Genomic DNA, 26,538 nt, shown 5'->3' with positions numbered 1-26,538 from the left:
AGATATCTATTTTTTTGTTTATACACATAAACATATCTGTGTGCATATATATTTTTTTCTTTGACGGATTAATTCTATTTAACATATTTCATTATCTACATTTTTCTTTTGCACTTCTACAAAAATAATAACAATTTTCTGTTCATGTGTGGATACTGTCCTCTTCCTCCTGCTGTGGGGTAATCTGGTTTGATAGTACAGATACATCTCAGCCATGTGAAAATCAGTATCTTGTTTTGTTAATTTTGTATACATGAATAATCTCTGCTTTTGTCTTTGTCACTGTGTAGCCTTACTTCATTTGAGCTACAGAGAATTTAGCTAGATGTTTTTTTCACCTCAGCAGAGATCAATAGGTATCTTAAACTCAAAAGTTCTAACTCTTCCTCCTGTTTTGTTTTTAAAATAATTCCTTTTTATTCTTCTTCTTTGGTCAGCCTGTAGAAAGGTTAACTTTTTTATTTGCATCCAGTAGTGCAAATATCTTCTTAAAGATTGCTTTTGGGGAAAAAGAAAAAAAAAAAAGGAGAAAAAAAAAAGGTTATGTGGTTATGTGTGTTATGATTGGTCTTCATCATTACTGGAGCTTTAAGGGGGCATATATCTGCATCACAGCCTGCTCTAAAGACAAGCTCGTTTGTCTGGGCATTAGCTGGCAGTTCCATAGCATGAATTTAAAGTTTTCAGGAGGAATTGAATGTTTTTGAAAATGGAGATTAGAATACCAGAGAATAATATGTTTACTTTTCAGCACCATGAATATGTAGTGACCTACTTATACTGTACCCTTTGGTTTTATTTTTAAAGCTTGTCAAGCCAACTCCTATTGCAATTTAACAAGCCACCTTTTTAGAGAAGCAATAAACTGTACTGGGTATTAAATTAGCATTTTAGAAGCAGAACATTGCACAACATTTTGAAGGCTGTCCTTCAACAGCTTTGTAATGTGTTTTTGTTCCATAAGTGAAGTAGTGTCTGTCTCGTGTGTTTGAAAACACATTTTGCTTCACTTGCAAGTTGAAATCTAGTTTCAGTTCTGGTAAGCTACAACATTGAGACACTGTCACTTTAAAGAGGGGAGGGGAAAAAAAAGAAAGGGGACTTTTTTTCCTAATGAACTGAATGTTTAATGATCTCCTGATTATCATGAGATATTTTAAAGACAAGTGATTTTATCCAAAACGTTCCTTATGTTTCTTTACTCTGCATCTGCAAATTTGCTTGATTAATTTTTGAGAACATCTGCATATAATTCCGTATGCTTAACATGGTGAGATCACACTGCTTTTCAAGTAACAGCTACGAATTTCTCTTCCCAGACAGGCTCCGGTTTTTGTCTAATTGGAATGCCAAACGTACAAAGGTGCCTCCAAAGAGTGTGTAATTAAGTAATTTTCTCTTGATCTTTCAGAGTCTTCCTGCGAGCAATTAATCAGTATGCAGATATGCTAAACAAAAAATTTCTTGATCAAGCCAGCTTTGAGTTACAGGTAAGGAAAAAAAAAAAATCAAAATACTAAACAATGTCCTGGGATGTAGTATTAATATTATTATGAAGTTCTGTCCCAAACATGTAGAGCCATTAAGGTTGGAGAAGATCTCTAAGTCCCCAAGTCCAGCTGCCAGCCCATTCCCACCATGGCCATGTGCCATGTTGACATTATTTAAGACTCATAGGATCACTCAGGTTGGAAACTACCTTAAAGATCATTGGGTCCAAGCACGATCCAACCATACTGCCCTCACTCTAACAGCCCTCTGCTAAATCATGGCCCTGAGCACCACATGCAAATGGTTTTTAAACACACGCAGGGATGGTGACTGCACCACCTCCCTGCAGAGCCCATTCCAGTGCTTAACAAACCTTTCTGTCAAGAGGTGTTTCCTGATATTTGACATAAACTTACCCTGGTGCAGCCCCTCGTCCTGTCACTGTCAGCAGTGAGCAGAGCCCGACCCCACTCTCACTGTGAGCACCTTTCAGATATTGGAAGAGAGCAATGAGGTCTCCCCTCAGCCTCCTTTTCCCAGGACCAAACAGCCCCTTCAGCCTCTCCTCGTAGGGCACACTCTCCAAGCCCTTCACAGCCTCGCTGCCCTCCTTTGGAGCTGCTCCAGCACCTCCATGTCCTTTCTGTACTGAGGTGCCCACACTGAGCACAGCACTCGAGGTGAGGCCTCAGCAGTGCCGAGCACAGGGGCAGGATGACTTCCCAGTGCTGCTCAGCACCCCATTCCTGATCCAGGTCGGGATGCTGTTGGCCTTCTTGGCCACCTGTGCACATGCTGGCTCATATTCAGCCACATTTTTTGTTGTTTGTGTGTAGGTGACTGTGAACCTTAGTAGCAAAAAGGGTTGTCCTTCCCTTTCTCAGTCAGATACTTTAGTAGAGTTATTGACACGGATGCAGGGCCTGAGTGTAGATCTTTTTTTTTATTATTATCATTATTTTTTCCCCCATATTTATGTGATCATTTTTTTATTTTGACTTGAATAATCAAACGCAGTCGGTTAAGATTTGTAGATGGCAAAGTATTTCATGGAAACATGAATACAGCGAGGAGATGTACTAAATACATCAAGAAACAATGTCTGCATAGTGTCTGTTATTTTCACCTTTAAATATTCATGTGAATAACTTGGATTCTTCTAAGGTGTTTTGTAGAGGTGCAGAAAAACTTTTCAGAGAATTAATGGTACCTTTTTTGTCATTCTGGGGCCTTTCAGCTTTGGAACAACTACTTCCACCTCGCTGTTGCTTTTCTCACACAAGAGTCTTTACAACTGGAGAATTTTTCAAGTGCAAAGAGAGCAAAAATACTGAACAAGTAAGTCCTATTTGTCATCAAAATCATGGACAAGAACTTGAGGTCTGTTAACATAATTTTTATTTAATTTCTTCGCTAAATCTATTCAAATTGAGATGCAATCATGGTGTAATGAAAGGTTGGTTTTTAAAAAATGTGAATCGAGCGTTGTGTGAGTTTCTACCCTTGAATCAAGATCTAAATTACACGATTCATTACTGATGAAGACAGTATTTTATATTGCAGGGTGTTCATAAAGTCAAGGCTTTTCGGAAGTATTAACGTATTACAAAGCTGCATTTTTAAATCGCTTTGGCATTGTGATGGTTCCCATCTCTTTCTGCAGACACTCTTTAGTGCTTACTCCCTTACAGCCTTTTAAGGTGAATTTCCCAAACTGGAGCCCCTATCTTCATGGTGTCCCTGTGGGTTGGGTTTGTAGAACTGCAGCTGTGTCTGCTCCCCTGCTCATAGAAGGGGTTGCATTGCCTACCTCTGAACAGGGAGCTTGAGCTGTCTGATTTCACTCCAGAATCCCACAGCAAATGAAACCCCTGGGAAAGCAAAAACACTGCAGTGTGAATATCTTAACATATGCATTTTTCCCCAATTTCTTCGGGCTTCCAGTGTGGAGGATCCTATCCATAACTAAGCACTGAGTGCTGGAAAAAAACAGTTAAGTGTTTTTGGACTGCACGTGCAGGTTCACTTTCTGTGCTGTAGTAATGCCTGCAAAAGCAGTTTGTTTCCATATTCAATCAGGTTTCCACAGTTAGAGCTTTGAAACTGCATTTTTCTGCATTGAGTCCCTGAGCAAGCCTCTTCTATGTGTAATATATATTCTATCTATACAGAGATAGGGTGTATTTTGTATTGCTAAATTGAAGCTTTTTTGTGTGTTACTGTGATGCGAGATACCGCAGTGAGAATGGGAAGAGTTTATCACTGCTGCAGTGAGATGTGATTGTAAAGGCTTTGCTGTAACTGGCAGCACCATGTGGGCTGCACTCTTTGACCAGAAAGCACAGGGCTCTCTCTGTTATATTTCTTTTTTTTTTCCCTGACAGACGAGTTTTGCCCTTCAGACTCATCCACTCCATCCTGGGTTTGGAGGTGCTTCCTTTGGAAGCTGTGCATTACCTCAGTGTTAAAACAGAATTTTTCAGCACTGTGTGATTCTTCTACTCCACGAGTACATGTGACTTGTGGGGCTGCTGTGATGAAACAGGAATATTTAACAGTTCAGTGGAAGAGTGATGTCAAACAGAGCTTAGGGTTTTGCACTTGTGATACAAATACCATAAATACCACGAAAGCCAGAGAAATCAAGGTGCTTCTGTTCAGTGGGGTAAATCCTATTTTCATTAGAGCTAGAATCACAGAACTGTAGGGGTTGGAAGGGACCTCCAGAGATCATGGAGTCCAACCCCCTGCCAAAGCAGCTCCCAGCCCAGGTTGCACAGCTCGGTGTCCAGGGGGGTCTTGGAGTCTCCTTCTCTGGAGACTCCACCACCTCTGTGTGCAGCTCCAGTGCTCCATCACTGCACTGGGAAGAAGTTCCCACACACACTGGTGCAGAACTTCCTATGCTTCAGTTTGTGGCCATTTCCCCCCGTCCTATCACCACACACTGCTGAGAAGAGTCCGGCCTCATCCCTTTGCCTCCTGCTCCTCAGATATTTATACATGTGGATCAGATCCCCTCTGAGTCTTCTTTTCTCAAGGCTGAACAGCCCCAGCTCTCTCAGCCTCTCCTCATAAGGGAAATGTTCCCTGCCCTTTATCATCTTTGTAGCCCTCCAATGGACTCTTCCCAGCAGATCCCTGTTTGTTTTGTACCAGGGAGCCCAGAACTGGACACAGTGCTCCAGGTGAGGCCTCACCAGGGCAGAGGAGAGGGGGAGGATCCTCTCCCTTGACCTGCTGGCCACGCTCTTCTTAATGCACCCCAGAGTCCCATTGTCCTTCTTGGCCACTAGTGTACACAGCTGGCTCATGTATGAGCAGTGTTTTTGCACAAATTGCTATCAGTGATATAAATTAATCATTATGAGTGCCAAGGACACTCATGAGAGTCAAAGTGCTCCAGTCTCAACCAGCTGGAACAGAGGGATCGAGCATGCCAGCTCTGGGTCCTGCTCCTCTTCGCTCTTCCTCTGAGTTGCACCCATATGAGTGCTGGGCTCTCACCAGACTCCTGATATGAGCAAAAACCAACACCAGCACTTCAGTGGGGCTGGAATTTCCCCTAAAACACATCCATGAACTGATTTTCCTCTTTGTAGGTATAAAATCCTTGGATGGAAGTGTTCTGAAGTGATTTTTATATTGAGTGGGGCTGCATATTTCACTGAGGAGATTCAAGAAATCTACAGACATTACTCACTACTGAGACAAGTAAACAGACTAAGTCACTTGAAGTGCTTACTTAATGAAGTTTGCTAAATTGTAAATCCCTGTTTACAATGATTTTACAAGTTGTTATTCTCAGTTTAATCATGTTTTGGGGACAAAAACCAAGATAGTAAATTCTGTTTGCTAAGTGTTTGGAAGCACTAACTTTTATTGACAGGGAAGTAACCATCAATTCTGTGCCAAAGGAATATAAATAATCACTTCATTCAATTTCACTCGCCCCCTTTTTTAGGTACGTATTTCAATGTGCTAAATATTCAATCATTAAATTTAATTATTGTAATTTGTAGTTTTTACTAAGCATTGCATTGAAACATTAGGTAATAAAAGACTGAATGATACAGAGAGTTGTCATTAATCCTTATTAATGACAGGATATCTTACTGTTATGCCTCAAAACCCCCTGAAGTTGCCAGACGAAGCCATGCTGCTCCTCCTGTGATTTAATTGATGGTTTTCAGTGTATGAATACTTTGTGTAGCAAATAGATTGCCGGAGCTCCTTACATAGGCTTGGAGGATGGTTTATGGTGCTGGTCCAGTTGTTCATGAAGTCGGCAGGGTATTTAGTGTTCATTAAGCTTTCCTGGCATTAATGTGGAGTAGGATGTTAAAACCACAAAGTGGAGGGCATGGAGCATGGATGCCACCAGAGCAGAATCGGGGACACTGAGCCACCAGGCAAAGGAGGATCCGTGTCTATGCTGGCATATGAAGTGTCTGCCTTGCTGCTCCATCCCAGGACACTACGTCCCCACAGAGCTCTTCCTTTATGATTTCACACAAGATGTCATACGGTGCTCCTGGTTTTATTTTCTAGGACAACGTTATGCTAAGAGTGTGTGTAAAAATAAAACAGAGCCTTAGGCCGTGCAGCTCTCTGCCGTGCTTCCTCCAGCCATCGCTGTTTGAAAAGTAGAAAACGCTCACAATTAATCTCTGTAAACACCCACGTGTCCCAGAGGACAGTTAGGTAATCCAAAAACGTGGCAAAGAAAGGTGAACGTTTGGTGTTTCTCTTTAATAAGTGGAAATTGCTGCTTGAATTGAAACCTGGAGATCTCTGAGGGGCACCGAGGAGCACAGGGTGAGCTGCGGCCTTTGGGGCTGCATCTTTGGGGTCGTCATGATGCAGGCTGCCTCTCCCTTTGGCCCTGATTGAATTCTGCAGAGATCAGTGCATGCAGGTGTCTGGCAGAGCTGGGACAGTGAGGCTATTTGGTGTCACCAATATGGGTTACACTTGGAGGATTGGACCTTTACTTTAAAGTATTTTTGAATGCTGGTCAGATTTTTCAAGCCAAATTTTGCTGGTTATTGGTGTGTGTCATGCATGTTTTGTTTTGTTAATCACATTTTTGTGTTCTTTCTTTAAGATATGGTGATATGAGAAGGCAGATTGGTTTTGAAATCAGGGACATGTGGTACAATCTGGGTAAGTAGCGTGAGCACCTGTAGCTTGATGTTTTCAGCCAGCGTTTGAACTGAGGTACAGATAAAACAAGGTTAATTTCTCCTGAAATAGGCAGCTAGAAAGCAAGTGATGTAAGAAATAAAGCCTCCTCTGCACTCTTAATTCAGCATCTGGGAAGATTCATAACTAGTCAGTGTTTACGTATCTTTGGTTTGTTTTCCATGGTTTTCAACCTCATTTTAAATAAACAGCTAGAGTGGGGGCTTTTGCTCTCACTTTTTCTCAATAAACATACAGATATAAAAATAAACACATATATGGACACACGAGAGAGATCCAGTGCACTGTAGCAGAATGAGTGTGTCTGAGGGCTGCCAGTAACTTTGCCTGGGAATTTGGCAAAACTCAATTTTCAGTCTGTATCAGAATGACTCAGGATGATCAGCAAAGAGTGGGACCTTGGACGTCTTTGGAGTCTGTGGGTAAATTGGCCACATCTTTCTCAACTCCTAGGTATGTTCTGTGGGTATAATTTAGCTATACAGGGATTAAATTTCATGAGCAACGGGGTATTTACTGTGAACTGAGTGTACTCATCTGCCAGATTTCATTTTCCTGAGCTTAACAGTGGAGACACTTCAGCTGTTCTGAGTTTTATCAAAAGTTTCTTAAATTATCAGAAATAAATGCATTTGCCACTTCACTTCTATCTCCAGCTGAACTGTTGTTGCTGAAGCTTGAAAAACTATATAAGCATACATAAAAGAAGGGGTTACCAGAGTTCACAATTATTTGATATCACAGAGGTATCATCCGCTCTGCTGGAATGATGAAAAAATCCTTCCAAATGCAGCTGAATTCACTTTTTATTAGAAGCATCTTTCACAAATCTGGAGAACAGATTAAAGCGTAACGCACACCTGATGTGGGACTTGACAGACAGGTAATGGTACTGGGCCCATAGCAGATGCTGGGTCAGCCAGCTCAGGACACTGGCAGCCTCTGTGTTGGTTATTAGCTAAATCCATCACTGTTTTATGCTTACAGTCACATATCTATCTGTTACTTTTCCTGCTTTCTCTAGCATCTTCGGATTCTTAAACCTTGTCTACTTTTCCTGCCATTTAGCTGACTGGAAGTAGAGGTGTTTGTGTATGTATATTTGCATCTGACTGTTCTTACATGTGGCTATTTTACTCAGCCTGGGGGCAGGGGAGTGCCTTGTGCTTTTTTACTGCTGTCACTGACACTGGCTGCTCTCGTGCAAGTTACTTGCCTGCCTTTGAGTTCTGTTTTTCACCATTAATGGGGAGATGCTAACCCTTTCCATTGGTGTTTTGTGATTTGACTGCTGTGTGTGGAGGGGCAGAGTTTTCTTCAATCTTTCTGTGCTATCACAAAAGCCTTTGTATTTTTAATAGAGTTTTAGGCAGAATTGTGTTGTTTTTTTTCTTTACAAGCTGTTATTAGTCAGGAAGATGACTCTGTGCCCTCTTCTAGCTCTAATGTCTGCGCTAAGTCTGTCTGTCCCTAAGTGCCTGGGATCATTAATTCTGAGATTTTGTGTTGAGGGAGTTGGTAAATTGTTGCACTTCCTAACAAAAGCTGCAGGAGAAATGCAAATCAGAGCCAGGACCCCAATCCAAAAAGTCCTTTGTACTCTTCATAATGAGAATCTTTCTTTTTCTTAACTTCATTGTGATACAGATAGTCAATGCTGATCATGTTTAACTTCTGGCTCTCCACCAATCTCATATATGTCATAGCATCAATTAAGAAAGAATACAGACTTATCACTGCAGAGGGATTGATTGTAGTGTATTTGACACTTTTATCTTAGAAGTTTCACTACATTAGTCAAATTATTAATGTAAATGCTCAGAAACAAAATCCAAAGCAGCTTTAATTCTTGTGTAAGCTTGAGCATATGATTTTTTTTGACTATATGCCATTGTAAGATTCAGTTGAGACGAATAACATTGACTTTTGATTTATTTATTGGAGCTGATAAGCCTCAAGTTATCATTTTCTCTCATCATTTTTTGCTGACAAATGTATATAACATTTTAACTCCACAAGACAGACCTTCAGCTGTGATGCACATATAAAAGTATAATTTATTTTATGAAATTAAATGGTGAAGTACAAACTCTAAAAGGTTATTTTTTCCTGTGTGATTCTGATGCAGTAGTGGTTGCATTCAAAAAGAAAAAGGGTCACGTTCCGTGGAGTACAGCAGTAGGTGACTGTGCATGTACACTTAAAATTATTGTAATTTAGGAGTAAAGATTTTGTTTTAAACAGGGAGCCCTGACAGATTTTCCACATAAATCCTCCCTGTAGCTGTCCTGTCTGATAGCTTGCTCGATTTGGTGGTGAAGGTTTTAGGTTTGAGTGCTGTGATGCAGTAGCGGTGAGGACAGCTTTGGGGAGTGCAGTCCCAGTGTGCAGAGCCCCTGCTGTGCAGGCTTTCTCCAAGTGCTGAAAGGTTTTTATTTTCCTGCATGCTCCAGTAGCCATGCATATTAGTATCTGTAGGCTTCTTTCTTTCCAAATCACAACCTGAACTTTAAAGTAATGTATTATTTCGTATCACTGTTCAGCTAGAACTGAGGTACCTTAGACCTGGCTCAGTATTGTAGAAACATTGAGAAAGCTGTCTTGATGTAACTGTAGGAAATCAAGCAGCATGCACTTGGAAGCGTTATGTAGCATAAATGCATTCAGCATATACAAGGCAGAGTTTGATGCTGGGTCCTGTGTACCAGTTTTCAATGGTTAAGGTTGGAAAAGATCTCCAAGCCTATCCAGTCCAACCATGTACCTACCACCGATATTACCCACTAAACCATGTCCTTCAGTACAACATCTAAACACCTTCAGGGTCAGTGACTCCACCACTTCCCATTCCAGCTCCTGACCACTCTTTCAGAGAAGAAAGGTTTCCCATGTCCAACCTGAGCCTCCCCTGGTGCCATTCCCTCTAGTCTTATCTCTCTTGTAACTAGTGAAGAGGCCAACCCCCACCTCCCCACAGCCTTCTTTCAGGCAATTATAGAAAGCAGTGAGGTCTCCCCTGAGCCTCCTCTTCTCCAGACTGAACAATCCCAGCTCCCTCAGCTGCTCCTCGTAAGCCTTGTGCTCCAATCCCCTCACCAGAATGCATTGCTTTTATCGAACCAGCTAGAGGAAAATAGGAGAGTGAAGCTTCTGAAGGTGAAGTAAAACCCATGGTGCTTCACAGACCTGACACCAGCAATGCTCTGGGCAAAGATGTTAATGCTGTAGAAGGGAAGGCCAGGGTTAAAAATAGACCTGAACTTTGAGCATTATATAAAAAGGAGTCATTACAAATAACACTCTGAATTTGTTATGCCTGTACACAGCTGACCTGTGTCAGAGGTGAGGTTGCTGACAAATTGTTCAATGGACCAAAGGTAGATTAGGAGGACCAAGGAAATGAAAATCGTGCAGATAAAGGAAGCACTTGCATATTGGCTCACTGCTGGTGGGTGAGCAGTCTACATAGAGAATGTCATGGCAAGGCAGAAACCACTATGGAAAGTTTATATATAGTCAGAAAAAGAAATCCTGGTTTTGCATGCAGTTTTCTTCCAGATTTGTCATGTATTGAATCTTAGTGTAGGATTTCTTGTGCTCCTAGGGGGAGGAAAAAAAAAAAGCATGGACTGGTTGTTTGTCAGAAAGTGCTGTGCATGACACACAGCTGCCGGGGATGCTCTCAGGCACCAGAGTAGGACCATCACCTTTGGTTTGTGCTCTGATGCTCTGTGTGTAGCACTGCATGAGATCCCATCACCCAGGCAGTGTGGTGTCACTGCCTGCCCTGTGTGGGCCCAGCTCTGTGTGAGGTGTGGGGTCCCCTTGGGCCATCAGTGCATCAGCATGTGGGCTTGGTCATCCCATCCTTGCTGAGATGCTGTGCTGCTCGATCGCTTGGGTTTCGATGGAGAACTGTGCATTCCACCTCAAAAGAGGAAAGGGAGGGAGGCAGAGTTAAAAATAATAATCATCATCATCATCCTTTGCAAATTTTCTGGTTTTTATGCTTCAAAAGACATTTGTTACTTTTCTGAGGGGATCCCTGCACACGAAGCAGTGAAAAACCATTGTGGCCCATAGAGAACCTTGGGACGTTAAATTTGTGCCTGACTGATAACTTTTGTCACTATCATTTGTTTTCTGAAGTATCAGCTCTGACATTTCTCAGGCATAATACAAGAAAACTGGCACCTGGGATGCTGAGAGTAATACTGCTTGTAAGGAAGGCAGGGGGAGCTGCCCTGCTTGTACTGGTGCATTGCATTGCAGCGTCACATGAAGTAGTGATTTTGGTTGAGTATTCCTTCACCTTAATAGCATTGCTAATGCTAATGGCATTCTGGGGTTTGCCAAATCAACTAACATAAATTACAGCTCTTAAACAGAAAAGTAAAGAAATAACAGCAGCGTGTTTTATCTTTAAAGGATTTTTTTCTTGATTGCATTTGTTCAGATTTATGTTACTTGTGGTCAAAAGTGAAACTGCTAATTAAATACTTCCACAGTTACTGCCATGCCAGAGCAGTGCAATGGAATCTAAATGAATTAAGATGTGTTTCTGTCGTATACCACTGATAAGCTGCAGTGAGAAATGAGTGTTGAAGCAGGGGGGCTGACTCCTGCAGCTAGCCCAGCTCTGAGAAGCCTGGCCCTCCTGCAGCTGTGGGGGCATAAAGGTGTTCCCAAAGCACTCCATTGCCTGCAGCCATTAACCTCCTCTTTGTAAGAAACTTCACCAGCTGAAGTTTGACTGCTGTGCAAGGTATACAGAAAGGCGTGAATTTCTTTTTTCTTTATTTGTTTTTATTGTTATTCTAAAACCAAATGAGCTCTGTAGTGCTTCAGGTTCAACACGATGCTTTAAGGTATTGGACTTCTCGTGTCTTCCATACAGGAATCTTTGCATTTTGTGGGTGTTGGAATAAACCTACACCTGCTGCTCTGCTTTAGGTAGCTGTCATCTGCCCCAGCTGAGGGAAAACGAATGCCCAGAGGGGTTTATTTGGCTTTTACAAAGTCCTGGTTGTAATATTTGTGTTTTCTGAACATCCACCATTGAGTCCTGTGCCTGGAACTCCCTGGTGCCCTTACACTGCCCTGCACAAGCATCTTTCCATGGTGGAGCTGAGTAGATCACTTGCAGAATGTATAATCTTACATCCTCTGCTTCATCCAACAAAATAACAGGAACTGCGTGTTCTTAACAAGTCCACTATTTATTAGGCTTTGTGTTCCTGTTAAGGGTTATTTTCTGTTCTGTGCGCAGAGCACGTAGCAGGGAGCACAGGGGGACGTGCACTCCTGTGTTGGGAAGGTAGACGTGAAATAAAGTTAGATCAACTCCTGGAGAAAGGAGACATATTGTCAGCTTAGCTAAGATGTAGCTTCATGTCTCGGGGCTGTGTAAGCATGCACTCGTGGTGACATTTTGATAGAGTGACACAAGGAACATTTTGTACGCTGAGGAAGATACAGAAGTCTAAATAAGTTAATACAAGCAACGTGCCTTGTAGCCACCTTCTCTTCTATCCGTAAGATATGTTTAAAGAAAACCTTGAGATTTAATATGTGTGTAAGCGTGGGTGAGTTGTGGAAAATACAGCAAGTTCCAGCTTGATTATTGATTGATTATGGATTGGGTTTATAATATCACATACTTAATCTCTTGAGAAATAAATTACAATAAGTATTTTGGTGAAGTCCAATCTTGAGTAATACTGTCTTGCACTTAAACTATATGACAATTTATGGTTATGTCTTTTAAAGCAGTTATCTTCTACCAAGTCAGTGGCCATTTGGCAGCTCTGAAATGCGTTTTTTCTCTTTAAAGGTCAGCATAAAATCAAGTTCATCCCAGAAATGGTGGGCCCTATCTTAGAGATGACACTTATCCCTGAAACAGAACTTCGAAAAGCTACTATCCCTATCTTCTTTGATATGATGCAGTGTGAATTTCATTCTACCAGAAGCTTCCAGATGGTAAGCAGTAAGCAACAGTTATTTGAAGGCGTGAGAGATTTAGCTGTTCTTTAACAAAAATGTATGAATTTTTGTTGCTTCATGACTATTTTTTTTCTTTGAAAGAAAAATATAATTATGGATTTGTTTATTTTCTGTAACTCTGAACAGCTATAGAATTTTAATCTGAAGGTTCTAAATTCTGAAGGCAAAATTTGCATGAGGTAAATGAAAACTTCCTTTATGATGCAGCAGGAGAGCAAATACAGATGACTTTTCTCTGTGACTTAGGAAAGGAGTCTGCTTCTGAGTTGAACTGGAGTATGGAGGAGCCTGATAATGTGACTTAAGAAACTATAACATCTACAAATTCATCGTCTCTAGTATCGTGCAATTTGGACTCTAATAACCATATTCTTATTTTGAGGAGGAAAAGAAGCTAACCAACCAGTGGCAGCGTATCTTCCTGCTAGATAGATAATGCAACATCCATAACACTAGTGGAGTATTTTTATGCTCTTCTCATTTCACTGAAAGAAGTCCTTGAATAAGCACATGCTGATAGCTACAGCTTTTGAGAGACAAGTGTGATAAAGGAGAGTTTCTTGAGATTGTCCATTTTACCTTCTTCCCCTTGTAACTTTAACTTATAGATTGAATGTAAAACCAGTTAAGCCACGTAGTTTTGTGATATAAACCAGCGTAGCTACTTTACACTGGGAAATCTCTGCCCATTATCTTTTCCTGTATTTTTTAGTGAACTGTTATTCGTAACCAGCTCTTAATCTGTAGCCAAAATAAATGAATGTCTGCGTGAAGAGATTTAAACATAGGGAAATTGCATCAGCTTTATTACTTCGATTTGTTTTGCACTGGATGCTGTATAGAAAGGTTATGAACTGTATTCTGGATCCATCCAATTACTGCATAATCATTCTTTCTTATGTTTGACTCTGATGATACTGTAAAGATTGAAATGCTCTCTGGGATGCCATTTAAACTGTTTCCTGTCAGAAGCTCTCTTTGTTACTTGTCGTTTTTTATTTGTACAATTATATGGATCATGAAAAATCTGAGGGTAACTTTATAGCTGAATTTATGGCCCTGTGTTTTCCTGATGGAAGAAAACCAGCTCTGTGTGGAATATTTGGGTGATTTTAAGAAATGAGCATCTTAAATATTTCACACAATTGTTTTTGCCTTTTGAGAAGAAAAATGTCTGGTGCTAAAGTCAGAAATGTCCTGGATTGTAGATAGTGAGCATGTATTTCTTGTGTCAGTAATGCTGCTTTCTTTATGGATGTAACATTGATGTGACACGTACAGACGTAGTAAACCTTTTTTATTGCATTTGGCATGAGCCATTATGTCAAAGGGAACAATCAATCTCCCCATTTATAATTTTGCAGATAATGTAGTTATATGAGTGCTGGGGCTCTGAGATGGGTGTTTGGGGAACAGAGATCACTGGCAGTTTCCTCAGTTTCAGTTGCTCTCGGGTGCACCCTTTCAGCTCTCACGGACTTGCATACCCCAAGCTTCTGCAGGCAGTCATCCCTCGTATGCTGTTACTGGGTCGCCCCTCATCCTTGCTTCTCCAAACAAGGGCAGGGGGCTGCCCTTATCTGTGGGGCAGAGAAGGCATTTGGTACCTCAGTCTTTTCAGTAGGTGTAACTTGTCGGCCCCATTCAGCATCAAACCTCTTCTGACGTCTCTGAGGCATCTGCATGCAGCCAGTAGAGAATGTGTTCAAAACATCATATAAACCCCATAAGAGATGTCCTTCTGCTAGAAGATTCCCTATGGCATCCAGTTACAGACCCTGGTAAGGTTTAGAGCTAAAGCTTTGGAACTGTGAGCATCACAGGCCGCTGTAAATCCAAGTTGGCTGAGGCCATATGGAGGTTGAAGTATAACTGGAATTGGTCCAAAGAACCAAACAAATGCAATTCCCCTCTGCTTCCCAAACTTTGATTGCATCATCTGTCTTTCAGACAATAACTTGTGTATCAGCAGTAGTGTCTGGTGTCTTCTGAATGGTAGAAATAGATATAAAGTAATTTGTTTAAATATTAGCGGTACCTAGGCAAGTTTTCACACTTAATCTGCCATTGTACCACACAGCATTTTGGTTTGTACATGCAACTACCAATTATTACTGTCTAGTCTTGCTTTTAAAGAGAAGTTCAAAACCGAATGGTTGGCTGCTGTTAAACTAATCTGCCAGAAATCCAATTATCTAACCTTATTAGTCACATCAGCAAGGGTTTAAATTGGCTCCACTTCTCCAGCAGATGTGCAAACCTCATGATGTGTGTGGGAGGAATTTGCAGAACTTCTATGATGCCGTGATGGCTTGTGTTTTGAACAGACAGCTTTCCCCATGGCTGTTTTAATTTCTGTATGAATTGGTAAAACCAGTAACAGGCGGAATGGGGATTTTGCTCTTCCGTTATATATAGCCCTGAGAATGAGCAGAAGATAAATTCCTCTAAATTAAAGGCTGACTGAATTAAAAGAAGGAGTTACCCATCTTTGTCCTTCCCTTTTTACGGTGCCTTGAAGCATTAAAGAGGCTTCAAAGTAGCCTGTACCTCAAAGCATGAATCTCATACTAAAGTCTGTGTGGGACTGAAGCTTCCCTATATAAGAAAATGCTTCCTTCTCCTCTATGCTATTTCCCCTTTGCTTGTTTTACTAGTAAGCCCTCCAGATCAAAGGGAATATGTCAGAGCTGCTGAAGCTGTGAAAGAATGATGCTTTGATTGTTCAAGGCCTGGTCAGGTGAGCGTGGTGGCGGCAGGAGCTAGGAGGTTCATCTGAAGCAGCCGTTCTGCTGAGATGTGGAGTTTGAAGCATTAAAAGCCCCAACCTCTTACTTTTGCAGCCTGTTCCCTCCATCTGTCACTTCCTCTGGTTCCTTTTCTTGTGAACATTCTGGTTTGTTTGCCTACCTAAAACTTTACCTTGCCTTTTATAAACCCGTCGTGGCTGATTAAATTCTGCATATTTGGGGCTGAGCCAGTTCATAGAGAGGTGGGTAAGTGTGGGATGTGGTTCAGCAGATTCTCCCAATCTCATAGCACCACATCATGATACGATTACTTTTCACTATTCTGGTGCGTATAAATTAGTAGGAGCAATTATTTTAAGAGGAAAAATAATTAAGAAAGAGGATACGGGGTGAAGTCAGGCGCTTCACCCTGAGACTCTGGTCTCTGTTCCCCATAGCTGTCACATAGCTCATCAAATATTGAAGAAGGAGCAGCCCTCACCTTCAAAATAAAATGAGCTGTACCCCCTCTCTGCCGTAGTGAAGATGCAGAGCTTCCAAGTCCCATATGTCTAGTTTTCAGGCTGAGCAGTGTTATTAAAGAGGATTGTCAAACTGTCCAGTGGTGTTAGCATCAGAGTTATAAGCATGCAAGATACAGCTTGTGTTCTTATGCTGTAAGAATAAGGAGCTGTGTAAAAGTAATGGTCTGAGGAAAGAGCCCCAAAACCACAACAACACATCTGTTCCATTTTATACAAATTGGAAAGCCACTTAGCATAATAGAGCCATTGCCAAAAAGATAGAAAAATGATAGAGAAATGCATAATGAATGAGTGCGTAATGCAAAATCATATAGAAATGCATAATCAATGAATGCATAATACAGATGATTGCTAAAATAAAACCATGGCTGCATCTAAAGTACCTTGAGCTAATGTTCTGTTGTGAAGAGAATTAAATGAGGAAAGATGGGAAGAAATGAGGGGAAAACCCTTTTAATTCATTTCCAGCATTTAGCAGTAAACCCTAGTGTCATAGAGGCAGTGATATCAGCATTTTAATTTGCTCTGTAATTTCTTGTTGGTTATCAATGAGTTTCAAATTGATATAATTCTTCTTAGTTAGCTGGTTTACTTGAGTTATCTATCACTTTTTACAACCTATAATTCCCTTTTGGGTCTTTTTACCAGCTGTGTTAACCTCCTTCTCTCCATGCTATAGATTTGAGGGCAGAACAGAAATTAGTGACTTGTGCCAGATTCTGTGATGCTGCATTGTCCTTTGCAATCCCACTGAATGCATGAATTCAAAACATCATTCCCCCCCCCCCCCCCCCCAAAGGATTAACTTCGGTAGGTGATATTTCTAGTTATCTGTGATTGAAGTGTAAAAGTTTTATTTGTTTTCAGGTCTTGTGGAATATCTGTATTCTTCCCTCACATCACCTAAGAGCAAGGGAAAAAGCTGATGCAGTGAGTCCAAGATCATTGCAGATGACTTAATGTTAAATGGCCACCAGACCTGTTTGCTCACCAAGGTGCTCTGGGAAGATAGGAAAATGAACAGATAAAACAGCTGGGAATTGCCACAGCTTTTGTAGTGGCCTTTTAACAAGTTTTCATAGTGCCTTTGTGTTATTTCTGCATTAGGACTAATTTCGAGTGGCATTCTCTGTTCGTTGATTCTTATATAGCAAATTCATTATAATCGTGCCTGGATGCTTACCTGTGCAACCTGGGCTGGGAGCTGCTTTGGCAGGGGGATGGACTCCATGATCTCTGGAGGTCCTTTCCAACCCCTACAGTTCTGTGGTCCTGTATCTAAACAAAGTTATAGCAGCTTGGAGGAGCGAAAGACCTCCTCATCCACAGTGAAATTGAATTGTCAGCCAGTGCAGCAGTTATAGCCTTCCCACACTTTAGGTAAACCTAAACCCGAAGTGATGAGCTGAGCAGATGCTGGAAGATGCTTGATAGCTTTCATTGATTTGTAACCACCGTTTTCTCAGGATGAGAGGCTGCAATGGACACATGAAGCAGTGGATATACTCTATGCTAGAGTTCCTAAAGGGAAGCTGAGATCTCGATCAGCTGCAAGGAAAAGTTGATAATAATTTCCAGTAATCTTCCTAGCATCACCCCTCAAGCTTTCACTGCCAACAGAAAGATATGAATCTAGCTCATCACTAGTGCCAGATATACCCCCTGGGCCTCCAGAAAGAACCTCAGCAGTGCCACAGGCTGTAACACAAACATGGAAAAGTCAGTGCTTCTTCACATGAGAGTAAATTCCTTTATTATAATGGCAGTTCTACCTTGTGTTGTTTTATACGCTTAAAAAAAGAAGAGGGAAGTTAGAGATATTTTCATTGTATGCCAAATGCAGCATCCCAGAGCCACATGCTCGTGTGACTCAATGGCCCCATTCTTTCCCTGTCGTGGAAGACCATTGTTGTATGAACCATGCTGTGTGCCAATGAAACGTTATTTTGTGGAGACAAGCAGGAAGCCTGGCTGTGTTAAGCAGCATTTAGTCATCTGGGTTGAGTGATCTGAGCCATGTCTACTCCTTGATAGGTGTGAGGAATGATCAGAGAGTGAGGGATATTGTTAATGGTGCGATCCCTGAAAGACCTCAAAATGCCACAGCTCTGTTCAACCCAAGAGGGCTGGCACAACAAAGCCTAGATTTACAGGAATTTAAGTAAAATTGATATCAGAAAGGTAGTCAGGGTCCTGTGTGACAAATGTAATTGCTCTTCTTCATATGAGTAATCTCTTACTAAAAAATACATCACCTACAGGGCTCCTGCTGGCAGCAAGTGTTGTATTTCACATTGGTATGGAAAGTCAATTTCATTCTGGTCTCATTAGAGAACATGAATTTTGTGACTTCTCTGTTTCATCGTTGCATTGCCTCACTGTTTTATTTGACACATTCTTTTACTGTGGGAACATGTTTCAGCTTGGGGTTGCCTCTTAGAGGAGCTGGATTGCATTATTCTTCCTTTTCTCATTTTCCTGTCATTTTTTGAAGAATGGATTCATGGTATTAAATACCTTATTTCACTTCACTTTCCATTCATTCCTTCACAAATAAAGTAGTGCAACAGTGGAACAAGCTACCTGGGGAGGCTGTGTAATCAGCCATCCAAGGAGATCTTCAGGACTTGGCCGAGTTACAGTTGGCCTGGTCTGTGTTGGAAGTGATTTTGCATCACCTGAGAGTTTGGACTCAATGACCTTTGAGGTCTGTCCCAGTCAGCATTCCTGAGAGTTCTTGGGTTTGGGTTTTTTGTGGGTTTTTTTTTTTTTTTGATAATTTGAGGATATAGAAGGCACCTTTGAGATCATTTAATCTGCGGTTTGGGATTTTCATTTCCAAAGCAGTCAAGCATATAAACAAAACTTGTTTAAACAGAATATCTGCTGTTTGGTACTTAGTTGATTTTATCTCTGTATGCACAACACAATCTCTAGGTGGGATTTCCTGACAGCTCGCAGTTAGGTTGAATTGTGTGTGTTGTTAGCCTGTATCCCAAATTTGCAGTGAGCAGTAGGTGAGCAGGACGTTTTCTGCAGTTCCTCATCATGGTAGCTCGTAGCCACTGAACTCACAGCAGAGATTTTTATTTCTCTGTTCTTAAGACAACTCTGGCAGGCTGCTGTATGGTATGGAAAAATCACTTTCCTGGCTCAAATGCAGAGGTGAAAACTCTGGAGTGGGCTGTGAAGGTAGGAGATGATGCGAGCATTGGTGCAGCTAATGATGAGAAGGTTGTGGGGGGTTTGAAATAGAGACATGAAGTTTTCTGATGTGGCTGTGGGTTTTTGTGTTACGGTAGCTAAACTACTATGGGGCCTGGTAAGGTATTCAGGGAGTGACTTGTTCTAGTGAAGAGTTGTGTTTTGCAGTTCTTTGGTGTAATATAAACAATCAAACCCTATGTACCAATAAACAGTTCTGCCTAAAAATGATTTCTGCTAGCTGGACAGGAACATCTCATAAGTTCATAAGGTTGGAAAGGACCTATAAGATCATCTAGTCCAACCATCCTCCTATCACTATCCCTACCCAACTACTAAATCAAATCCCTTAGCACCTCATCTAAACGCTTCTTGAACGCTTCTCCACAGTTGGTGTCCACGTTTTGTGTGCAGTCTCAGCTTGGCCAGAGAGTGCACGTTCCCAGCTTCTGGGCTTTGAGCAGAGCAGGACTGCAGGAGCAGGAGGACACCTCCAGCCCTGGGGAATGAGATGCTGCATGCCCCTCAGTGTGTGTCTTTGTCCTGCTGTACTCACAGATATCTCACCACGTGCATGCAGCGCTTGTTTCAGGACCAAGGGACTGTGGCAGAACTGAGGGCAAGTTGACAGAGACATGGTAACCTCTGTTGGCTGAGGAAGGGCTGTGTGGACAGAATGCAGTGTGTTGGCAGTGGATGGAGCTGCACGTCCTCAAAGTGATATAAATTTAGGTGGTATAAAAATGCTCTCTTATCATCAGAGGTTCATCGTGACACAGGTCTGTTGGCAAGGGATATGTGATCTCACACTCCTCGCTGAAATAAATACGCCAGCAGAACTTTGCAGTGCGAGCTCGAAAAATGCAGCATCTCTAAAGTCAAACCAACCCAAGGCCAGCTGCTGGCTGCAGATAACAGCTCATCTTCCCCAGCTCCCCTTGGGGCTGGCCATGTGCAAAACACCTGTCCCCTGCCCCTTTGGTTGCCGTGCATGCAGTGGCCAGGGCAGCAGCACCCTGGGGTGCCATGCTTGTCACCCTGCTTGGCACATCATGGCTGGGAGTAGGGCTCAGGCTCTTTCCTTCTGCAGTGCCAGCTGCAGTACTTTGGGACAGTGGTCCCTTGCCCTGATGCCAGTTATCAGTTTTCTGCAGGGGCTGCTGGGCTGGCAGGATGCTCCACAGAGTTTTTTCCTCCTAGTATGTGGATTTTATATTTCAGCTAAATCTTCAGCACTTGAAGCTGTGCTTGTTGCCTCCTTGCTGGTGTCCCTGGTGAAAGAAAGGTCACATTCTACCTTCAGATCTGCAGCAGAAGCATGTGTTCTTGGTTACAGAAAGCTCAGTTCTGATGGGCAGTGGGAAGTGGCTTGAGCAGAGGAGCTTGGACTCTTGTCGCTGTTAGGCAGATATCCTAGGAGGTGGAAACAGTTTATAAAGAACAAGAAATGCTGTTAAGAGCACTGGGGACTTGTGGCCCAGGGAAGGAAAGCTCATGGCTGGAGCTGTGACAATGCATCCCTAGCCTGGAAGGCTGTTGTGCCAGGCAGTCTGTTCTGTTTTCATTTGCACATGATATGCTGTTAATATTAACTGGAGATGCAAAGTACATCTCTTGACATTTCCAAAATGTTAGTATGCTTTGTTCTTGCACCGGTGGCCCTTTACTTCTTCTCTGAGTAGTTGAATACTGCTGGAGCAAGTGACAATGAAAAACCCGAAGCCAACAGCTCTGTCAATACATCTCTGCTCTGACTAATGGGGTCAAAGTCACCTGCAGGAGGATCTTCTTTTCGCCCTGGCTCTTGTGCTGAGGTCTCTTGGCAATAAGTTGAATCACTGCTGATGTGGATGTCCGTGCTTATTTAATGCAGAGGTACGAATTAGATGACAAGATCCACTTGTCACATAGCAGCAGATGTGGAGTGATCCTTCCTCTCGTAGTTTGAATTCATTCCTAACCTGAGCCCTAGCAAAAGGAGCAGCAGCAGTAAAACCCTCTGTAGTCATTAAAACTATGGATTACCCAGATTGCATTCAAAATATGTTCTAATGCCTGCTATGGTTTGTGTTATTTCCCCAATCAAAATTTTTACCTGCAAGTTGTTTGGAACATATCCTCCCTGGTCTACACTGCCTTATTAATGGGTTTATTGAGTTGTGCCACCATAGGTTCGATACCTGCATGCTACAGAGGGATGGGATGCTAGCAGTGCAATGGGGTTCATCTGCCTGAGTGAGCCAACGGCCTGAGCAGCCCTTGGTGTCATCTGTCATCTCTACTGGAGCTTTCACAATTCCCTTATTTTGCTTTTGTTGCTCCTGTCATGATTGCAGGGCACATTGTGTCTATTTCTCTTTACTATTATTATTTTCCCCTCCCTTTATCCTTGTCATTAAGCTCCTTATTTAGTTTTGCCTAAAGCAAATACATAAGCTTCATTTAACAACATGACCAATGATTTCTTCAACAACAAAAAAAATCCTTGTAGGGCAGCAGATCATCGTGGATGGCCAAATACCAGAGATTCCAAGCTCTGGAAGTCAATCAAGCTTTAAAATAGTGGCGGGCTGCCTCATTGAGATACCCAACCAATCTGTGAAGCACCGAGGCTGCAGTCACAACGTGAAGTATTTGCCATCTGATTATTTACGCTTGCTTTGTTTAATTATAGTTTGAAAATGAGATCATCACGAAACTGGATCACGAAGTGGAAGGAGGCAGAGGAGATGAACAGTACAAAGTGTTATTTGACAAAATGTAAGTGTTGATCAGCGGCGAGATTTATGTTGTGAAGTCAGGAGAGAGGGCAATTAGACGGCAATGAACTTTGTAGCCCAGAAATAATTAAAACCCGTTAATGGCGCGAGATATTTAAAATCTCACCTGACTCGAGGTTTTTTTTTTTCTGTGTGTGATTAACAAGGCGTGTGTAATTGGCTTTTTTTTTTTCTTTTTTCAGTCTCTTGGAGCACTGCAGGAAACACAAATACCTCGCCAAGAGTGGAGAAACTTTTGTCAAACTTGTTGTCCGCCTGATGGAGCGCTTGTTGGACTACCGGACCATCATGCACGACGAGAACAAAGAGAACCGCATGAGCTGCACCGTCAACGTGCTGGTAAGCAAGAAACCTCCTGCCTCACATATCTTCACATAGAAGGTTTCCTTCTCTTCATTTGAGAAACTCTGCAGTGTCTGGTCTGCACTGCAAACCCTGGTCTGTTCAGGCTGGAGCTGGAAGAGCAGGAGCTGGCTCGTAGTATGCTCCTCGTGGTTTTTGCTGGAAGCATTAGAGCATGAGATTTTATTAGCACAAAATCAGCACATCCAGCAAAGCTGTGTTAAAGTTTAGAGACCTCTAACACACTGCTGGTTAGATTTGATGTCTTTCATTAGGGCTCAGTACTAAACTGCTAGCAGTTAGGGGAACGTAGCTACTGTCCCCGTAACATTATCAAAACATACTTCATTTCAGTACGTGGGGTACAGACAGTGCTTATTGCCTAATGCACTGTGTCTGATAGATTTCATTCGGGCTGGGCTGGAAAGATCTCAATAAATAGTTTGTAGCTTTAGCACTTGGGAGTGCTGCAGATGGGCTCAGCTCGTGCAGCACAGCCTTTGTGCTGCAGTGTCGTGCAAGCTGTAAGCAAAATGAGAGGGAATATAGAGACATCAAGTCAGGGATTGGGATTTTATTTTTAGTTTGTTTTTCCTCTCTATGCACATCAAAAAGCATCAGAATGTTTAGCAAATGGGGAAGGAGGATGTCACCAGCTGTTGATGTAGTGAGTGCCCTTGGGTTGCTGCAGAAAGGCACCGTGTCCTCCTGAGCAGAAGCAGAGTTACAGAAACCTGCAGTTAGCACTGGGCAAGATAGAAAATAAAAAAATCACACGCTCTACGTGCTCTGAAACGTGACAGCAATGTATAAAACTAGGGAAATTTCCAAAGGAAGGTGAATGTATTCATCTTTGCTTTCATCAGAATTGCTCTTGAGACTCTTCCTAGTAATTCCTGCCAGGGGATCTGATGGCACACATAGAGTTTGGTTTTGTTTTCTCTGTCTCCCGATGGTGATTTTGCCATCAGAACTCTTCAGGTGGGTACAGGTGATAAATCCTGTGGGTGATGTACTGCTGTCGAGTTAAATCATGGTGACTTACCCACACACAGCCCTGCCACCCAAGTCTGCAGAAAATGGATGAAAGCGTCGCGGGGCAGAACTTCACTTAGTTTTCAGGAGGCGTGATTTAAAACCTGAGGTTGATTTGAAAGTCCCATTTGCCCTCCAGGGCCAGTACAGTCTTTTCATCATTCTCCATGCACCTGAAGTGAAATTTATGCCTTTGCAAAACCTGACCCAGGGCCAACGCTGAGCGTAATTCCCACTTGAGGTCTCAGAAGAGTTCTTAATTGGGCCTTTAATAATACACGGGCTTTCACAGGATTAGGTTTGCCTGTATCGACTATAGTTTAAGTCAGAGGTTTTGATATGCATTTAAGCCAGTGCTGATGTTAAAAAGGAAAGTAAAAACCCTCTCTGTTCCCTTGTCTGCTTGTTCCTGCCTCTGCCAGCCATGGTGAAGCATGTGTGCAGCCAGGGGAGCAGGCAAGCCAGAGGAGGGATGGTGCTGGAAGCTCACTGCGACAACACCGAATAATAAACAGAGTAGGAAAGGAGAATTCTCTGGGAAGTGTCGTTTCATTTGGTTCAATTTGTCTTTTGAGTTCAACCCAACGCTAGAGAGTTGGCTCACGTGAAGTTATACGTGCACTAAGAAACTGGCCTTTTGTAACTCAGCAGGGTAGATTCCACCACACATTCTGCATCTCTTTGAAGGGGATGAGTTTGTATTGGGCTCATGCACTTAATGGTGTTGGGCTCTTGAATGTTTTAGTGCCTGCTCACACTGGTTTTATTTAGCCCTGAAATACATTGCAGTTCAGTGGAGGATATAAATTTCTTTGTAATTTGTTTTCTTAGATATTTTTTAACTTTTGAAAGAAAACTTTAAATTAGATTCAGAAAAGCCTTTAATATCTTGCCCAATTTATCATATCCTGTATTTACAATATTTGTAGTGTTAACTAGTTTATATCAAGACCAGAGGCATTCAGACATTTCTGAAGGGAATGATGAGAATGAAACCAGATAAATAACACTAATCTAGCATTTTATTTCCGAGGAAACTATTAGAATCCAGGGGCAGGTGATATATTGCTCAGCTAAGGTTTTGAATTCTAAATCTGTAGAACAACTGTTTCTAAAAATTAGGGTTTTGTATATTACAAAATTTCAACAGAAATGGATAATGATGTGTGGCTTAGCAAATGCCAGAAGCAAATTTCTAGCAGTAATGCTCTTGCAAATTCTTAACCTTTGCAGTAAGACAGAGTCCCTAATATATTCCATCATAAAACATCACAGCATCAGATTTTGTAAGTTAAATAACTTGGGTTCTATCACTAGAGGCAGATTTTGTGTTGCTGTTTTGAGGCTGATGCCATCCAATAATGAATTTTTAATTCATAGCATGTTCCTTATGTGTTTCTTACTGTGAAATCGAAGACTTTGTAACTAAATTGTTTGGGTTGTTTGTTTGTTTGTTTTTCCAGAATTTCTACAAGGAAATTGAGAGAGAAGAAATGTACATAAGGTTTGTAAACGAGACCGGTGACAAAAATCTGCTTGACTGAGTGCAGCGAAATTGGAGAAAATTAAGATCTTATTAAGCAGTCAGTTGGGGGCTGAAAGGAAAGATGCAATGGAAGGCATCCCTTTTCTGAGCCATAAGGACATTCAGAAGCTTGTCCTCGCTGAGAACAGTGAGCATTAGAAGTTAAATGCGTGAGATTGCTTTTTTGTATCCCTCTTCCAACTTCTTCAGTTTTATTATGATGAACACGTCCGTGTGTGTGAATGCTATCACATGAGGAACATAAGTAAGTCAAAAGAAAACTGACTGAAGAAACAATTTTCCTTCCTAGTGAGGTACAAAGTTATATGACTCGGGGTAAAATTGGCTATTAAATAATAATGATGACTGATATTTTCTTTAAAGCTTTGAGGAATCCTTCAAAATCTATTCTCACACAAAGTGAAAACGGTAATATGTTGTTGTGCTTTTTGTAAACCTCAGGGTTCCTAGTCCTCTATTTGTACTTTGACTTAAAATTGGCTAGACTGTTGTGCTGCAGTGATGAAGCTTCTCTTTGACTGCTATTTTAGGTAGCTAAGTAGTATTCATGAATTCATTCTCAGATGCTTGTTATCTATTCGGAAGATTTTTCTCTAGTAATCTCGCTTCCTATTGTTTAAATGGTTTTAATTATTGCCTTAATAAAGGGCAAAAATAAATAATGTCTAGCAAAAGGCAGGACTGGGAACTGGACGTGCTCCTAAAGTTGTGAGCCTGTTCTGAACAGCAGGCTGCCCTTCTTGGCATCAATGTAAAGATAAGCTCTCAGTGTCCATCTCCCACTCAAGTTCTCTCATAATTCTGTTAACAAACTTCTATCAAAGGTATATCAAAGGTATATTTTTAAATTGCCATTTAAAAAAGCCAACAAACAATTGGAGATAATCCCCTTTCAGAGGTGCAGTGATGTTGAAGACAAGGAATCAGATGTATTCCTTTCAGTAGCTGAACAGTTACAGCAGTGTCCTGTGCATGAAATTTGTATGGAATTCATTGCTCTTCATGAGTTGTTGGGAGAAAAGCTCAGTGGAAATGCAGGCGGTCCTGAAAGGCTCTGAACATGAAAACATGAGCAATGAGAAGCAATCCCAGGTGTATTTAGATGCTCAAAGATAGAGTTGAAATGTTGTAGTCTGCAGAGCAAGTTATTTTGAATCAATTTGTCGCACTTAATAGCCAACTCTTTTTAAAGAAGGAATGCTTTTATTACTTTCAGATATCTGTACAAACTGTGTGACCTGCACAAGGAATGTGATAACTATACAGAAGCTGCCTACACTTTGCTTCTGCATGCAAAGCTTCTTAAGGTAAGCACTGACATACATTGGACATAAATTGGAAATTATGCTAGCACTCACTGATAGTAGTGATGTTTTTGTCAGTCCTGCAACCGGTACTTAAAACTGATTAACATCTGTGCTCTGTTTCTTATTTCACTTTAATGTTTTGCACGTGTAATTAATTCCTTCAATGTTCATGAAGCCCACTCTTTGCCATTAGTGTATAAATATGTATAAGTATAGATGTGTGTGTGTATATATATATATATATATATATGTATATATATTCTATTCATATATATATATGAATAGAAGCACAGTAAAGGCCACGCATTACAGACCTCAAAGCTGTAACATAAATTTCCTTTGAATATC

The 26,538-nt window shown here is 41.5% G+C and overlaps 1 protein-coding gene across 2 annotated transcripts in view; it reads left to right on the top strand.

Annotated features, from left to right (window-relative positions):
* DOCK1 (dedicator of cytokinesis 1) overlaps nt 1–26,538 on the top strand; it is a 262,795-nt gene that overhangs the window by 182,895 nt on the left and 53,362 nt on the right. For both annotated transcript variants that reach the window (XM_065746466.1, XM_065746465.1), the window contains exons 30-37: nt 1,412–1,490; nt 2,729–2,829; nt 6,599–6,657; nt 12,530–12,678; nt 21,855–21,940; nt 22,143–22,299; nt 24,801–24,841; nt 26,100–26,190. In XM_065746466.1, coding sequence (XP_065602538.1) covers nt 1,412–1,490; nt 2,729–2,829; nt 6,599–6,657; nt 12,530–12,678; nt 21,855–21,940; nt 22,143–22,299; nt 24,801–24,841; nt 26,100–26,190 — 763 coding nt within the window. The remainder of the gene's footprint in view (nt 1–1,411; nt 1,491–2,728; nt 2,830–6,598; nt 6,658–12,529; nt 12,679–21,854; nt 21,941–22,142; nt 22,300–24,800; nt 24,842–26,099; nt 26,191–26,538) is intronic.

The sequence above is a fragment of the Cyrtonyx montezumae genome, unplaced genomic scaffold (assembly GCF_038088225.1).
Source record: "Cyrtonyx montezumae isolate F1298 unplaced genomic scaffold, pur_monq_1.0 scaffold_4, whole genome shotgun sequence".
In the NCBI taxonomy this organism is placed as follows: Eukaryota; Metazoa; Chordata; class Aves; order Galliformes; family Odontophoridae; genus Cyrtonyx; species Cyrtonyx montezumae.
Note: the sequence above shows the minus strand (reverse complement) of the source record. Positions and strands in the feature narration are given on the sequence as shown.